General features: G+C 36.4%; 1 protein-coding gene across 1 annotated transcript in view; it reads left to right on the top strand.

The window, feature by feature from the left end:
• LOC111156103 (integrator complex subunit 9) overlaps positions 1–18,834 on the top strand; it is a 106,592-nt gene that overhangs the window by 16,791 nt on the left and 70,967 nt on the right. The window contains exon 2 of the mRNA XM_022516720.1: positions 17,516–17,643. Within this exon, the coding sequence (XP_022372428.1) occupies positions 17,516–17,643 (128 nt within the window). The remainder of the gene's footprint in view (positions 1–17,515; positions 17,644–18,834) is intronic.

Here is an 18,834-nt window from a genome sequence, read left to right as displayed (position 1 = left end):
GATCACAAGTAGGCAGAGAGGCAGGCAGAAAGAGAAGGGAAAGCAGGCTCCCTGCTGAGCAGAGAGCCCGATGCAGGGCTCGATCCCAGGACCCTGAGACCATGACCTGAGCAGAAGGCAGAGGCTTAACCCACTGAGCTGCCCGGGCGCCCCTATACTGTATGTTAATTAAACAAAAAACTTTGTTGCAAATAGAAACTTCTATGGTAATTACTCTGTATTCCAAAAGAAAAAAAAATTCTGATCAAAAAAAAAAAAAAACTGGTCAAACTCTGGGGTTTTTTTTTGTTTGTTTGTTTGTTTTAAGATTTTATTTATTTGACAGAGAGAGAGAGATCACAAGTAGGCGAAGAGGCAGGCAGAGAGAGAGAGAGAGGAGGAAGCAGGCTCCCCACTGAGCAGAGAGCCCGATAAGGGGCTCGATCCCAGGACCCTGGGATCACGACCTGAGCTGAAGGCAGAGGCTTTAACCCACTGAGCCACCCAGGTGCCCCCCAAACTCTGGTTTTAAAAAGAACTCAAGAGGGGTGCCTGGGTGGCTTAGTTGGTTAAGCATCTACCTTTGGCTCAGGTCATGATTCTGGGGTCCTGGGATCAAGCCCTACCTCGGGTTCCCTGCTCAGCAGGGACCCTGCTTCTCCCTCTACCTCTGCTGCTCCTCCTACTTATGTTCACTCTCTGTCTCTTTCTCCCACTCTCTGTCAAATAAGTAAATAAAATCTTTAAAAAAAAAAAACAAAAACAAGAGTATCTAAAGTCAAAAGTGAAAGTTACAGTATGGTCAACCATCCTCTCCCCTTCAGTAACCACTTTTACCAGCATGGTATGTGCTTTCAGTCTTTTTTTTTTTTTTTTAATTTACATATATATAGATCTACATAAATGAGGTCATATGCATAGCTCTGTGAATTTTTTTTCCATCAGCTCTAATTACTTTTTAACATATTTTAAAAGTTCTGGTTCCAGACAGCTGGTGATGTTTGTTCCCAAGCCAACCCCTACCTATTTTCCGTCTCCCATCTTTAATATTTACTGCCAACATTCCCACCCTTTCTGAACTTATGTTGGGCTATTTGCGTTTTTATGACCACTCTTTGCTTCTTTACTCATTTGCATGGAGAGCCAAGTCAGGGAAGAGGATAAGCATGAAGGAGCAGCCGTAAGTGTCAGTTACCCAACTGAGTGTTTTTTTTTTAGCCACTCTCCAGCCAGACAGTGGCTTCACTGTGTTCACCATGCATGCTGCAGATACTCTGCTCAAATGGAAAATTATCCCTCCATCCAGCTGTGTAGTCAGCTTGACAGTGAGTATGATTGGCACGTTTAACAGCTCTCCTGCAAGATAAAATCAAGATATAAAGTGAGAGAAAGTGAAAGATTACCACATAGAATTGAGATGTATTTATAGAAGTCTCTGAGTGTTGGAGGGCCTGGCCCAAAATTCTTAGCAGGGGTGATAGTTCCAAATTAGGCAAATGTGGCTCAGTGGAAGCCAGTTTAACTCAGGATGGTGTGGTTTAAGGCAGAGTTTCTCAATAGAGTATGCTCTCCTCTTTCCCTGCCACACTAAGAATCTTATACATTCTATTGGGGCATGGAATATCTCCGGGTGAGCTATGGTATGGATGGCAACAAATGCATGTATGTATACTCAGAGGTGTTGGTACAGAGAAAAGTTCACAAGCCCTGTAAGGGCTAAGTTTTTTATTTTTAAAAGAGGTATTTGGACTAGATGATCTTAGAATTCCTTCCAGCTTATAAATCATATAATGTCTTACATTTTCAGAAAGTCAGTTGTAAGACCACAGTGGCATAAACACATCTCAATGAAAGGTTATACAAAAGACCAAGGAGTTTTGGTCAACCCAGTGAAATGATGGAATAATGAAAAGCAACATTTTTGTGTTAAGAAGTTAGAGGAGCACCTAGGTGGCTCAGTCAGTTAAGCAGCTGCCTTCAGCTCGGGTCATGATCCCAGCGTCCTGGGATGGAACCCCGCATCGGGCTCTCTGCTTCTCCCTCTCCCTCTGTCTGCTGCTCTGCCTGCTTGTATTTTCTGTCTCTATCAAATAAGTAAATAAAATCTTTAAAAAGAGAGAGAGGTTAGAAATAATCTAGTTCAGTTTCCTCATTTGCCAGGTGAAGAAATTTGAGACCCAAAGAATTTAGGGATTTGTTTGGACTAATAACAAATTAGAGGCAGTTAGAACTAATACTTTATGCCTAGAACTAATGCTTTATATTGGATACTGTGGTACACAGCACAGCAGTAAAATCTAACTCTGATTTTTTTTTTTAAGCTAAAAATAAATTTCTACTTTGGAAAACAGTTTGGTCGTTTCCTGTAAAATTAAACATATGTAGCCCAGTTATGTCACTCCTAAGTATTTACTGAAGAGAATTGAAATCATACCTCCTACAAAAGCCTATATTGAATGTCTATAACTGCTTTTTCATATTCAGCAAAAACTGGAACAACAACCCAAATGTCTGTCAGTTTGTGAATGGATAAGCAAATTCTGGTACCTCTGTGCATTGGAATACTTCTTAGCAATGAAAGGAATGAACTATTGGTAGCAACAAAAAGGATGACTCTCAGAAACATTATGCTCATAATATATGAGATTTCTAATATCTCCGCATCCTTGCCAGCACTTGTCAGTCTTGAATTTTGACCCTTCTACTAAGAGTATAGTGGTATCCGGGGCGCCTGGGTGGCTCAGTGGGTTAAAGCTGCTGCCTTTGGCTCAGGTCATGATCCCAGAGTCCTGGGATCAAGCCCTGCATCGGGCTCTCTGCTCAGCAGGGAGCCTGCTTCCCTTCCTCTCTCTCTGCCTGCCTCTCTGCCTACTTGTGATCTCTGTCTGTCAAATAAATAAATAAAATCTTTAAAAAAAAAAAAAAGAGTATAGTGGTATCCTATTGTGGTTTTAATTTGTATTTCTCTAAGGACTAATGTTTAGCATCTTTTCACTTGAATATATTTGAAGTTGTAAGAATTCTACCTTCTAGTTCTTTATGAGATAGGTGTTTTGCAAATATATTCTACCAGGCTGAGTTTTCTTCCATTTTCTGAAGAATATCTTTTGAAGAACGGTTTGTCTAATCTAAGAAATTTTTTTTTTAAAGATTTTTTTAATATATTTATTTGACAGAGAGAGACACAGCGAGAGAGGGAGCACAAGCAGGGGGAATGGGAGAGGGAGAAGCAGGCTTCCCGCCGAACAGGGAGCCCAATGTGGGGCTCGATTCCACGACCCTGGGATCATGACCTGAGCCAAAGGCATCTGCTTAACAATGGAGCCACCCAGGTGTCCCTAATCTAAGAAATTTTTGCCTAACTTAAAGCACAGAGATTTTCCTCTGTTTTTCTAGATTTGCCCTGTCTGGAACAGTATCTACCAGCTGCATATGGCTTTTTGTTATGTATCTATGTATGTATGTATTTTTGTGCATATGGCTTTTGAACACAGTGTTACTAGTGTGACTAAGGAAGTGAATTTAATTTTTTTTCAAGATTTTATTTATTTATTTGAGAGAGAGAGAGAGAACGGGGAAGGGAGAGAGGGAGAAGCAGAGTCCCCGCTGAACAGGGAGCCCAATGCAGGGCTCTATCCCAGGACCCTGGGATCGTGACCTGAGCCCAAGGCAGATGCTTAACCGACTGAGTCACCCAGGTGCCCCAAGAACTGAATTTTAAATCTTAAATCCCATTTTATTTTATTTTGAAGATTCTGATTTTTATTGAGAGAGCATGCAGGCACACGAGCCAGGGAAGGGGCAGAGAAAGGATGAGAGAGAATCTCAAGCAGGCTCTCTGCTGAGCACAGAGCCCGTAGCAGGGCTCCATCTCAGGACCCTGAGACCATGACCTGAGCTGGAATCAGAGTTGGACACGTAACTGACCGAGCCACCCAGGTGCCCCAAATGGTATTTTATTTTAATTAAACTTTAAAAGTTGATACTTGGTTCAGTTATTGAGAAAATTTTTAATGTGTTTGGAAGAACTTGGGCATGTGGATCTACTTTTTTAACTGTTATGCAATCTAAATGCATATGATGTATTTCAGATGAAAATTTAACATCTGAATTGAAATATTCTGCAAGTATAGCATCCATACTAGGTTTTGAAGACTTAGTACCATGATATAATGGAAAAATCTCATTAATATTTTTATATCAATTATATAGTAAAATGAAAATTCAGAGATATTTGGGTTAATGAAATATATTACTAAAATTAATTTCACCTGTTCCTTTTACTATTTTAATTTAGTTCCTAGAAAATTAAAAATTATGTATGTGGCATGCATTGTATTTCTATTGCATGTACTTTCAGAGTTTTTATTGTTTTAGCTCTTGCATTTAGTTCTATAACCCATTTCAAGTTCAAAGGCCACTTTAACCCATGTTATGATTTTTATGGAAGCTAAGAGTATGATGAACAGAAAGCTGAGAAAAAGAATTAAATTTTTAAAAAATTTGTAGATTTTGTCATTAGGAAATGCCACATTTTAAAAATGTTAAAATATACCAGGGTGCAACTTCTCAGGGATATAGAAATGACAGTGTCAGCAGCTTAATCAACTAGTTAAATGTTTTGCCTTCTTTGTCTATCCCAAGCTCTCTGCTTTAGAAGTAATCTAGCAGGGGTTAGTGGTACAACAGGAAAACAGTATTGATAGAGAATTAGAAAAGATTACTACAAAAAACTACAGTTACTCTTACTGCTGAGAGTTTTTTTTTTTTTTCCTATCCAACTATCCTATCTATATTAAACCTTGTGCTCTGATCATAAATCATAGGTTTCCGTCTAGTATATCGGTGGATGATTGAAGAGAAGGCATTAAGAACTTGTGCTGGTTTGAGTGCAAATTCAGTCTTTTATTAACTGTGTGATCTTGGGCCTTAACAATTGACTTGGTATCAGTACTACTAACTTTATTTAGTTGTTGGGAAAGAACTAATTAAATACTGGATAGAAAATATTTGTCAGTAATTCGTATTGTTAGTGAAGGTAATTCATACAGTGAAATTTCCAGTTGCTGTTTCTTCCTAAGCTAGGGTCTAATTTTATTTTTAGAATTCCTTTTCAAGTGTCAGCATTAATGTGCATTTTTATGAATATGTATATTGTATAAATATAGCTATCGTGTTAATATAACATTCCTGGTAATTAGATAATGATCAACATCATTTGAAAAATTTCTTGTAAAATTATAAAGCCTTGCTGAATCTTTTTAGAGAAGTGTTTTGCCATACTTCGTAAGACTAGGAAAGCATCAAGGAGTTCACTGACAGTACTAATGTAATCTCAGATTTTAAGACTAAAAATGTGGAAGTTATCCTTGTTTCTTTCCTATCCCTGCCGAAGGCCATATCTTGTTGAATCATACTTCTCACGAGGTAGCATTCTCATTTATTCCACTTCCATTGCCATGTCAGCAGTATTTAAGTCTTGTTTACTTTTACATCAGGACATGTATACCAAAATGAAAATTGCGGACTATTATCACTATTCAGCACAGTTCCTTAAGACTTAGTAAATATATCTAGCAAACGGTTTACTAATACTAAAATATTTATCTCTTGAATTTTATTTTTGTACCATGAGACTTTTTTTATAAGGAAAATAGCACTACAGATTTTGACAATAGTAGGAAAGGTATAGTTACATAATTCCAATGTCTGAGGAAATGTCTGATAACAATACAAAAAAAACCACCTTACTATTTGTTACTAATATTAAATAGATGTTAGTAATTTGCCTTTTTTTGTGATCATATCTCCTCTCCTCCCATCCCCTTTTTAAAGACATAAGTTATATCTAAATCTAAGATCACCCAACCTTCACTTTTCCTCCCTCTTCCTAGGTTACTGCTTTCCTTAAGTTGATGTGTATCATACCTGAACATGTTTCTGTTAGTTTAGCATATATTATAGTATGTATTCAGTGTTATTAGGTATTGCCAAATTATTCTCCAGTCACACCAATTTATACTCCACTTTTACTTTATTCTCTGCAATACTTAGTATCATTAGTCTGTTTGCTCATTATTGTCTTATTTTGCATTTCCCTGATTCTAGTAATTTTGAGCTTTTTATATCTACATTTATTGCCCACTCTTGTTTCCTCATTTCTTTTGAGTTTTAAAATCTTTCTTCTTGTTGATTGGCATGAGTTTTGTTTTGGTTTTTTTTAAGATTTTATTTATTTGACAGAGAGATCACAAGTAGGCAGAGCAACAGGCAGAGGGAGAGGAAGAAGCAGGCTCCCCTCTGAGCAAAGAGCCTGATGTGGGGCTCAATCCCAGGACCCCGAGATCAGGACCCGAGTTGAAGGCAGAGGCTCAACCCACTGAGCCACCCAGGCGCCCCTGGTATGAGTTTTTAATACCGAATATGATACTAGTGCTTTTTTAGTAACACATATTGGAAATAATTTCTCCCAATCTCTGGCTTATGTTTGCACTCTTTAATGGTATCCTTTGACGATTTTCATTTTAAACTACTATAGTCAAGTTTCTTAATCTTTCTGTTATGGTTTGTACATTTTTGTCTCTTAAGAAATTCTCCACTACCCCAGGGTAATAAAGTATTTATCCTTTTTTTGTTATTCAATAAAAGTTTTAAAGTTTTGCCTTCATATCTTCAGTACTTAAGTCATTTGAAATTAATTTTTGTGTATGATGCAGCCTTTTTTTTTTTTTAATGGGTTGCCAACTTCCCCAGCACCATAAATTGGAAATACCACTTTTATCATATGTCAAGCCCCGAGGTATGTGTGTGTCTCTTTTCTGGACTGTTTATTCCTATTTCACTGGTCCATTAGCTATCACAGTATAATATCCATTGTTGATTACATTACAGTAAGTTATAATGTCAGAAAATTTAATTCTTCTCAGCCATTTCTCTTTAATATTTTCCTAGGTAATCTTAGCCCTTGACTCTTCCATATGGTTCTTAAATTTTATAAAAAGTAAGTTAGTGAAAATTGCTATTTTTGCAACATTTTATTTTCCTTTCCAGTTAATATTATCTTTAACTAGAATTTTTAATTTTTTTCGTAAACATTTTACATTTTTTTTTACTTTGATGGTGCATTTAATTTTTTGCCATATAAATGGTATTCTAATCTTTAACTCATTACTCTTACTAATTGTTTTTTGCTGGCATATAAGAGCTCAGTTGATTTTGGTACATTGATTTTTGTATCTAGCAACCTTGAGGAACGCCCTTATTAGCTGTAATAGTTTGTTTTTAGAATGTCTTTTAATTATATCAGTTGTGAACAATCACTTTTTATTTCTCCATTTCTAATTATCTTTTAGTTTTCTTGCCTTATGGCATTCTATAGCATTTCCAGGTATACTATGAGGTTTAAGCAGTCATAATGAATATCCTTGTTTTGTTCTTGACTTTAAGGAAATAGTTTCACATACTTCATTGTTAGCTGTGATGTAGGATTTGGTTAGGAACCTTTTATCAAATTAAAGAAGTACTTTCCATTTATAGTTTGGTAAGAATTTTTGCCTAGAATCAATGTTGTGTTTTTCAAATACATTTTCTGAATCTTTTGAGATTTGCTTTTTCCTATATTCATTTATGTGTGAATTATACTAATAGGTTTTCTGATGTTGTACCAGGAAGCAAAACCATTACACAAAAATCAATTGGCTAAAAGTTTTTTTTTTAATGTTGTATTTGAATCAGAAACAATATAAGTCACTTCCTTATTCCACTAGCAGGGAGAAACGCAAACTGAACTTGTTTTCTCTTTGCTCATAGATCTTCATGAGTTAGTTAAATAGACAAAGGAGAAGAAGGAAAAAATTGGTGATATCATTTGTAACTTATTTCTGTAATACTGTTGCCTATAAAAAGCAGCTCCTTTATGGTGCTGTGCTATTCTCCCAAACAATATTAAAGAGCTTTTGGCATTAACTCAACCTAGAGGTTGTAGGTTACATTAAAGATAATTAAAGGTAGTTCAGCAACAAAACTACTTTACAGTGAGTAAATCCTATCACTTTTTTTTTTAATGCAAGAGAAAATGCAACAAAAGAAAATTATTGCTACAATGGGTTATAGACCAGTTTAATAATTAAATTTACTTGGGACTTTTGCTTTATCTTACGTTAGCTAGCTAACTAATTTTCTTTGTTTACTACCAGATTATAAATTCAAACTACATTCTTATCAATTCTAAGTATGGCCTTTTAGAGCACATCATTTTAGAGCACATCAAAAAAAAAATTTTTTTTTTTATCCTCTCTGATGATCCCTTTTTCTCTGTGTAGCATGGAATGCCATGGTGGTTAAGAGTATTCTTTCTGGATCTCACTGTCCTGGATTCAACCCTAGGATAGCTCTTAAAGCTTTAGAACCATGTGCAAATTTCATAATCTCTCTGTCTCATTTTCTTCATTTGTAAGATAGGAATACATTTCCTACCTCATAACATTCTTAGGAAGATGAAAGGAATTAAATGTAAAGTTCTTGCGGAGTGCCTGACACTGCATAAACACCATATCTTAATAACTGTGTATGTTATAATTATTTTTAAACAGAACCAGGCAATAGGAGAATATATATGATATTTCGGTCCATGGTTCTTTCTGCAAAAGACCATGGCTTTATTCCTCAGAGCCAATTCACTATAAAAAATTCAGTTTTCCATGACCATATTGCCAAGTGTAGCAGATGTACAAATTTGCTAAATCTTTTGTTTTGTTTTATGACGTTTTCATTGTTTTATGAACAATTCATACTGCTTTTGAAGATTTCTGTGAGGTTAAATTGGTTGGTCATTATTTTGTCTTCATAGCAGCTTTTATTTTTTTTTAAGATTTTATTTATTTATTTGACAGACAGAGATCACAAGTAGGCAGAGAGGCGGGCGGGGCGTAGGCAGGCTCCCAGCTGAGCAGAGAGCCCAATGCAGGGCTTGATCCCAGGACCCTGAGATCATGACCTGAGCCAAAGGCAGAGGCTTTAACCCACGGAGCCACCCAGGCGCCCCCTTCATAGCAGCTTTTAAAAATATTAGAATTGCTGACCCCTGAGGTCATGATATGAGTCTTTTTAGTAATAGATTTAATATTCAGAAACATATTTTAAAATCAGTAATCCAGAACCCTCAAAGGCTATGTACCTCAGTGAAAGGAGTGCTAGAAAAGTACCATTTACTTGCTCAAGAGGTCAGTAAGGAAGATTGTCTCTGCAAGGAGCTTGAGCCAATGCTTTGAGAGTGTTAAAAGTCTGATTTATAAGCTTTATATAGTTATAGATATTCAAGCTGAGAAATCAACATAAAAATTGATCTAAAGATGGTGATAGCTCTTGGGACCTGGCCCAACCCTTTCTGCATAGAATTTACATAGATCCACTGAAGGTGGTCTTCCAAAATTTTAAAATAACAGCAAATGAAATCCACTGTAAGACTCAGCAGGTATAGCAAGACTCCTAAGAACTTCAGAAAATTGTATAACCTGCTGGAGAGTCTAAAATTAATATGTTAAAGTGATTAAAGACATATATGGAGATATCAAACCTATGAAAAGAAAATGCTAACTTTTAAAGAGATATTTATTAAACTTATTTTTAAGTAATTTTTCTGCTTAATGTGAGACTCAACTCACAACCCCGAGACAAGAGTTGCATGCACTACCAGCCAGATGCTCACAAGATACTTTTTTTTTTTTTTTTTTTTTTTTTTTTTCCCAAAGAGAACCTCTAAGAATGCCAAGGCGGCTCAGTCACTTAAGCATCTAACTCTTGGTTTCAGCTCAGGTCATGATCTCAGGGTTGTGAGATTAAGCCCCATGTCAGGCTCTACGCTCATCACAGAGTCTACTTAAGATTCTCTCCCTCTCCCTTTGTCCTTCCCTATCCCCACTCACTCTCTCTCTTTCCAAAAAAAAAAAAAAAAAAAAAAGTTAAAAAGAGAACTTCTAGAAATGAAAAACAGACACTGAAAAGAAAATTTCAGTAGACGGTTTAAATAGCAGATTTGACACTACTGAAGAAAGAACTAGCTAGCAAACCATAAGGTAGAGCTGAGGAAAGTATCCAGAATTCACAGAGCTCAAAAAGCAAAATACAAAAGGATAATTTAGTCACAGAGATGGAGAGTAAAATGAAACATTACAACATACACTTAATAGGCATTTCACTAGTAGAAGCTAGAAAGAATGGGAGAGACAATATTCAAAATTATAATAGCTGGCAATTTTTTTACAGTTGTGAAAGACAAGTCCTTGTATGTTAGAAGCATAAATCAAAAAGAAAGTTATACCTATGTAAATTTTAATGAAAGATCAGAACATTCATAGCAAAGAAAAGAATTTAATTGCAACCTGTAATGGAACACCAGTTAGACTGGCAGCAGGTTTCCCATTAGCAAATAGATACCAGAAGACAAGTTGGATATTTATGTCCTTAGTGTTCTGAAGTAATTTGCTACCCTATAATTCTGCTTCCATCACTGTTGAGAAGTAAAGTTAAAATTAAGAAATTTCCAGACCAGTAATGACTAAGAGTTTACCTTCTGAACACCATCACCGAAGGCGATATACTAAGGGATGTATTTCAGGAAGAAGGGAGTTGAATCCAAAAGGAAGAAATGGGTAATGGGTATAAAAAAAGGATTGGTGAGCAAAGATCAGTTAAAATGTTGGCAAATGATCATTAACTGTGAAAAACAGTGTAAAATCATTGACTCAACAGTACTATTAAGACATATCTTTCCTTCATTTACATAGCATCAGGTAAGAACAAAGCAATGAGAATTAAACCATGACACAATGCTTTAATCATGGCACTGATTAATCTGTTAAACTAAATTCCCTTTCCTTTGAAATTTCTTTTATCTAGTCAAAGGAATATGGCAGTTGCCTTCACGTGAATTTCTTTGACTGTGATAGGGAATCCTTTTGTACATATCTTAGTTAGCAAAGCTTCATTAACTTGTGGGTAGCTTCCATAATAGAAAAAAGTCAATAAATAACTAAAATTCAATAAACCAAAAACAACAGTATAACCATATTACTGAGAAATACAGATGTAACTAGAAGAAATAGCTGGAAGAGTCAAAAGTAGTTAGCTTTCAGAATGGGACTATGAGATTTTTTATAGCTTATAAGACTGTTTGATTCACTGTTAACTATGTATGTGTGAAACTTCACTTAAAATACAATGTGAGACAATGATTTACCAAAGGAAAAATACTAGTAATAATACTGACTCTTATTTACCTAGTAGTGAAGCTTCAAAATATATAAAACAGGGTGCCTGGGTGGCTCAGTGGGTTAAGCCTCTGCCTTTGGCTCAGGTCATGATCTCAGGGTCCTGGGATCGAGGCCCGCATCGGGCTTTCTGCTCAGTGGGGAGCCTGCTTTCTCCTCTCTTTCTCTATGCCTGCCTCTCTGCATACTTGTGATCTCTCTCTCTCTGTTTCAAATAAATAAAAATAAAATTAAAAAAAATATATATATATATAAGACAACATTTGACAAAATTATAAATTGACAAGTTTTTCTCTCCTAAGACTCAAGCAAGTAAGAGTATGGGAGATTTAAGTAAGGTAATAAAGTTAATCTACTCTGTATACACAATTAGATTATGTCTTTTCAATTTTCATTTATAATTGGATCATTGTAAAAAATCAACTATTTAGAGTGCACAGAGTCATAAAGCAAATTTAAATAAAGATCCAAGAAGTAATATACAAATTCCATTCTCTGACCATAATAAAATTAAAAGTCAGTAACCAAAAGATAATCATTACCGCCTGTATATTTTGAGATTAAACCAAACACACTTGTAAGCAGTTTGTGACTCAAAAAATAAATCATAATGGAAATTACATAGTATTTAGAAATGCATACATTGAAAACACAATATAAACTTGTAAAACACATCCAGAGCATCACTTACAGGGCTATTTGTAGCCTGAATGCGTATTTTAGTCAGCTACACATCCAACTGCAGAAATTTTTAAATGTAGCAGTTTAACAAAACAGAACAAGGGCCGCCTGGGTGGCTCAGTGGGTTAAAGCCTCTGCCTTTGGCTCAGGTCATGATCCCAGGGTCCTGGGATCAAGCCCCACATCGGGCTTTCTGCTCAGCAGGGAGCCTGCTTCCTCCTTTCTCTTTCTGCCTGCCTCTCAGTCTACTTGTGATCTCTGTCTGTCAAATAAATAAATAAAATCTTTAAAAAAATAAAAAATAAAATAAATAAAATAAAATAGAGCAAAAATTAAATAGAAATTAGAAAGCAAAAATACACTTATTGATAACTGTATGGTTGCTTATGAACTAAGGAAGAAAATATTTTAAATTGTAAAGGAAGAAAAAAATAAAATTAATAGAGAAAATACTGCATTGCTCCTGGCTCAGAGAAATGTTGTTACATATTAAAAATGGCAGGGGTGGGGCAGCCAGGTGGCTCAGTGGGTTAAGCCTCTGCCTTCCACTCAGGTCATGATCTCAGGGTCCTGGGATTGAGCCCCTCATCCGGCTCTCTGCTCAGCAGGGAGCCTGCTCCCCGCCACCGCCCCCCAATCTGCCTACTTGTGATCTCTCTCTCTCTCTCTGTCAAATAAATAAATAAAATCTTAAAAAAAAAAAAAATGGGAGGGGCACCTGGTGGCTCAGTCAGTAAAGCATCTGTCTTCACCTCAGGTCATGATCCCAGGGTCCTCGGATTGAGTCCCACATGGGGCTCCCTGCTCAGCAGGGAGTCAACTTCTTCTCCCTTTCCTGCTGCCCCTCCCCCAGCTTGTGCACTCACCATGCGGTCTCTCTCTCAAATGAATAAATAAAAAATATTTTTAAAAATATATTTTTAAAAAATGGCGATATTCCCTAAATTAACATATAGATTGAATGTAGCCTCCATTGACATCCTTGGGAAAATGTGTCTTTAGAACTGAAGTCTAGTCATTCTAATGTACTTGAAAATATTGCAAAGTATAAACATTACAGCATTAGAAGTAAAAATAAAAAACAAGCCCCATGGACAAAACAGAGGCTTCAAAAATATAAACGGCTATAGGACTTGGAGGTGTAAGTTACAAACCAATAATAACTTAAAGGTGAAAGGAGTCACCTTTCATGAATTTTGCTAGGGCATTGAGGAAAATGGACTTGGGTTTTTTGTCCCAGTTATGGATAAGAGATTAATTTAAGACTATTTATGAAAACAGTATTTTCAGAGATCAGTTGTTTGTCACCACAATAGCTATTCTGAAATGTGTTAATATCAAAAGAAAAGCAGCAAAGAAAGAATACAGATAGTTGTTAAACTCATCCATGTTGAGTCATGAGCATTTGTTATACTAATTTTGCTTACTTGTATGTTTGAAACGTCCCGCAATTTTTTTAATGAAAGTAAAGAATGGGAAAAATATGTAGTATGTTTAACTGAAAAAAATTATCAAAAAATAAATGCATATATATATATATATATATATATATATATATATATATATTCCATAACCACATTCCATTTATTCGGTATTTAAAAGGAGATCAACAGGGAGACCAGTAAATGTTGATAGTAAATCTTTACACAGAAAAACCTGCAGCTTTGTTACTAGTTAGGAATAAAACTAACAGGAAAGCATTGCTCTGTGTTTATTAAGCTAGAAAAAGATTATAAAACCTTATATTAGCTAGATTACTCATTTCTGTACTCGGTAGTGACTGTATCTTCCTAGAGGGAAAACTAGCAATAGACCATATTTATAAAATTATTCACTCACTTTACCTAGTCTGTGGGATACACAAGTGTCTGAGACATTAGTGAATGCTACTATAGAATAGAATTTCTTCTCTAAAATGCTGTAAATTTAGGTGACCCTCTCAAATATAGGTGGCCTTTTCAGCCCTTTAATTGTTCTGTAAACTAGCAATGAACACATACTACAGGTCAGGCAGTTTCCATGCTTTCAGTCCTCCCAGCTTGAGGAGGGTAGCTTCTATTACTGCATCTTAGAGATGGGGGAACTCAGTCTTTGCAGAGTGAAGTGATTTTCCCCACATCACGCATTAATGAGCTCACTCAGGATTTGAGCCCAGGCAGTCTTACTTTAAACCCCCTGCTTTTTGAATCATTTCTCCAAACTCCTTCTCAAAATGAAAGCCATGTATCAAGTAGTTGACTTTCCTGTGCAGGGCCATTTAATTGCTTCAGGATCGCTACTACTAACATTACAGCTTCATTTTAGTATAGATTCTAGATGGTTTTGACCATAATGCTGATGGGAATAAGCAGTGAAACAGATCTTCTGATATATAACTGATGACATTGTAAATAGGTACAGCCTTTTTTGGAAAGCATTTTGGCAGCATATTTCAGGAGCCATAAAATGCTCATATTTTTTGACCTAGTTAATGCCACTTCTGGGAATCCTCTAAAGAAATAGTCTAATATGGAAAAAGCCATAAGCACTAAAGTGATCACCACAGCCATGTTTGTAATAGAGCAACTGGAGGCAACCCTAAATGTTCATCAGTAAAGGAATGATTAAACACACCATGGTATATTTACTTAGGCAGCCAATAAAAATGAAGTGTGATGCAACATAGACAAAGAAAACACAGTCATCTTGAGCTTTCAAAGCAGCATACAGCTGTATGTTCACTAAAATTACAGCTTTTACAAATAAGAAAAAAGACGGAGAGGAGCCTGGCTTGGTCAGGTAAGCTTCTGCTGTAGGCTCAGGTCATGATCTTGGGGTCCAGGAATCAAGCCCTGTATCCGGCTCCCTGTTCAGTGGGGAGACTGCTTTTCCTTCTGCCCCTTACCCCGCTCACGTTCTCTCTCACGCACACTGTCACTAAAATAAATAAATGAAATCTTTAAAAAAGAAGATGGCATAGAACAATGGTTGTGGGTGATTATTTTTCTTTCTGCTATTTTTCAGGCTTTTGGTAATACAGATTTATTCCTAGTTTTAAGATTTAAGTCACATGATTACTTAATGTTTTTGTGTATTCATCTCCTAATCTTCACTAGATTATGAGCTGCATGTTTAAAAAGAGCATCACTGGACACAGGCGAACTTCAAACACCTTGCACGTGCCTCATTTGCTGGTTGCGTGAACCTCGGCCAGTCAGTCAGTCTCAGCTGACTCATTTGACCCATGAAGTGAGCAGTGCAATTTGCAAGACATGAGTGGAATCTTTGGAGTGAGGAGACCTTGCTGTATGTCTTTGGCTCTTAGACAAGTGGCTCAAACTTTGTAAAGCTCAATTTCCTCATCCATAAAAATGGAGCTAGTGAGATCAAGGTCTGGCACTCCCTTAGTAGAGGCTCTGAAAATGTTCCTTCCATTCAGTCACAGCCCTTACAAAGTGTTCCTCACCTTTATTTATCCTTACATGACAAGAGCAAATACAAAGTCTTCAGCTAACTCCTTTTGAGCAGCAGCTTTTACATGTCCATCTTCTGGCATAACTTGTTATCTATAATTTAGAGTTAAGGATGAAGGGCAAAAAGCTTTGTCATTCAGCGTGGCCCAAAAAGTTTTCAGTTTTGTTTTAGTCTTTTTTTCTTCCAACTGTACAAGTGTAGGTAAATGGTCATTGTCAAACATTTGGAAAATACAGAAAGCTGGAAGAAGAAAATTATACCATAATCTTTCCACCTAGAAGTAACCATTATACATTTCATTTTATTTCTACTTAATTTTTTCTGAATATCGGATTTTTTTAAAAGAGAAATAAAGGAAAGCTCTTATTAGAACATTTGTTATGTTTGGGGCAAGTTTAATATGATGTTTGTGTTTGTTTTGAGATAGTTTACTTTCAGTAAGTTACTCTTATATAGGGATAAAGACCAAGCTAGCAATAAGGAAACAGATGGAAGATGTGGGTAGGGATAGTTCTGTCTTTTTTTTTTTTTTTTTTTTTTAATTTATTTGACAGACAGAGATCACAAGTAGGCAGAGAGGCAGGCAGAGAGAGAGAGGAAGGAAAGCAGGCTCCCTGCTGAGCAGAGAATCCGATGCGGTGCTCAATCCCAGGACCCGGATCATGACCTGAGCCTAAAGCAGAGGTTTTAACCCACTGAGCCACCCAGGTGCCCGGGATAGTTCTGTCTTAATTAGTAGGACAGTTTTTTTTTTTCTGTATTTCTGATACCTGTCAAAGAATGAACTTAGGTAAAGTCTAACTACCCAAACCATGCTTCCTGGACTTTTTTTTTTTAGGACAGTTACAATTTTAAATAGCTTGTGATGTTTTCTTCACAAGTTATCCTGTACCTTTTCAGACCATGAGCTGTGAATTTTGGTTTGGAAAATATAGTCATCATACATAAACTTGGAATAAAGAAAAAGCTTACAGAATAACCACAATTTCTTGGCTCTTGTCCTTATCATTTTTAGAACATGCAATTTTAAAAAATTATCAGTCCTTGTAATATCCTCTGGAAAAAAAGGAGGAAATGTATCCAGTGACAGAACCAACAGAGCAGCAAATACCTAGAAAGACAGCCTGAGCTACTGTGGCCATGTGGGGCCAGGCATTGATGTCACATTACCCTGACTTGTGTTGGACTTGTACTTAAATCAGAAAGGGAGAATGTACTTGTTGAGGGATTGAGAGCTTTGATCCCTCCGTTTTCTGGACTTTGCTGTGCAAGGGAGGCTTCTATAGGATGACTTTAAGAGTAGGGGAAAAGGTCTTTTCCCCCTTTCATTTCTTTTCTTCAGAGCAGCAATAGAATTATGAAAGGTGACAGGGTACATCCCATATAAATAATTTTCAGTGGGGCATATCTGTCATTCCCACTACATTGAGGAGGACTTGAGAAATGTTCGAGGTCAGTTTATTGTCTTGCCTCATCACTCTCCTTTGAATATGCCACTGTGGCTTGTGCCCCTTTGACTTCTGAGGTCTGCTGCCCCAGGCAAGAGACTCTTGATTGGTTGGGAGTAGGTGTCCCTCATTCCTATTTAAGTATCTGCACATCAGGGAAGTCACTTGTCCTTTTGAGTCATTTCTTCTGACAAAGATGGGCCATAACTCCTTACTGATACTTGGCTTATTAACCCTTTCCAGTCACGTCCTCTTTGAGGAAAATCACTTGACCTCTTCACAGGAGAAAAACTAACCTATAGCACTGTTTGAGGATCCAGCTTGGAACTTAATGGACCTCTATAGCTTAAGGCAGTACTTAGGTACATTGGGACAGTGGGGATTTGGAAGTGTCCCGTGAGGGGTTGGGGCAGGGGCAGATAACTAAACCCTGTAAACTTTCTACTTAGAATAATTTTGGTCCCTCCAAAAGTGTGCTTGCCTGAGATAGAACTTGGTGCCCTGTGAAAAATTATGACATGAGCCTTTTGAACTGCTGAGGGAAGTAGTAGCCAGAAGCTGCAAAGAAAGTTAGCTGAATTTACACACTGTTCTTATAAGAGACGTGATCAGTTTTACTTAATTCACTGGACTCTTTAGACTTTTTCTATAATTGGTTATTGTTAAAAATGATTTAATTTTTTTCAGTATTGCCTGTCGGGGCACCCGACCTTACCGTGCAATGTGCTCAAATTCAAATCAACTACCATTATGTTGGACTGTGGACTGGACATGACTTCCACTCTCAATTTCCTTCCTTTGCCGCTTGTTCAGAGGTATGTGCTGCTGCATCTGGGACAAAATGAGCTTTAGTTTGTTGAAAAATGGTGCTGCTTAGCATAAAGATTACCAGTACCTTGTGTGTTGTCCTTAGTTTACTTTGTTCACTTAAAAATGTTCTTCATCAGAATTATTTCTTTGGCTGGGTTGATGGAAAGTGTTGTATTGATTTATTGATTGACTTCTTTATTATAACTTCTTCTGAGCATCTGTAAAATGTTCCTGCAACTGCTCTGTGCAAGTGAGGTCATGTATATTTCATCTTTCTTGCTAATTCATGTAGGAGCTGATAAATGGTCAACTGATGAGCCCAAGAATTGAATTTTAGAATCATTTAACTGCCTTTGCAGGGACTTGACATCATAGAGCCTGACATTTCTTTTTGATAAGTATCTATGTGTTATTTTCATAATAGCTATAGATATCATGGAATCACATATGAAGCCAAAGTCCTTGTCTTAAAACAGATTACCCAAAACCTATAGTCACCACTGTTTACTCTTACTATGACTTTGTCTAAAAAATTGTTTTCCCAGCTTGCTGCTAATTGAAAACAGCAATTTGTAAGAGAGGTGGGTAACTTACAGAAGCAAATATATTCCCAGTAACAAAAAGTATTTTCACATAGGAGAGACAGAAAAGCTATCTAAAGCAGATTTAAGAGCTTAAAAGCATAGCAACCTGGGCAAAAACCATCTAATATATCTCATTCATTTCTGAAGACATCACTGTGTGCAATGATTATTCATAATGATAATCTTCTAGAGAAAGTATAATTAAAACTCAGCCTTTGATTTTTTTTCTGTGATAAGGGACACAATAAGGTGAAGGGGACAGAAAGAATTCAGAGATAATTTCAGATTACATTTTATGCAAAGCTGATAAAATTCAGTTACCACATAACACTTAGAAATACATTTATTATCCACAGATATTATCTGTCTATATATATAATTACAGTTGCTTCAGAAACTGTAGGTATCATATTTCTGTAAAAAATGACTGACAGGTTATTTCTTACTGAAATAGTCTGATATTATTGTCTGGTTCCCCCCAGAGATTACAGTTTTGTTTTTTTTTTTTTTAAAGATTTTATTTATTTATTTCACAGAGAGAGATCACAAGTAGGCAGAGAGGCAGGCAGAGAGAGAGATAGAGGAGGAAGCAGGCTCTCCGCTCAGCGGAGA

This window comes from Enhydra lutris, unplaced genomic scaffold (genome assembly GCF_002288905.1).
Source record: "Enhydra lutris kenyoni isolate GAN:26980312 unplaced genomic scaffold, ASM228890v2 scaffoldscaffold3, whole genome shotgun sequence".
In the NCBI taxonomy this organism is placed as follows: domain Eukaryota; kingdom Metazoa; phylum Chordata; class Mammalia; order Carnivora; family Mustelidae; genus Enhydra; species Enhydra lutris.
This window is presented reverse-complemented; position numbering and strand designations above follow the sequence as displayed.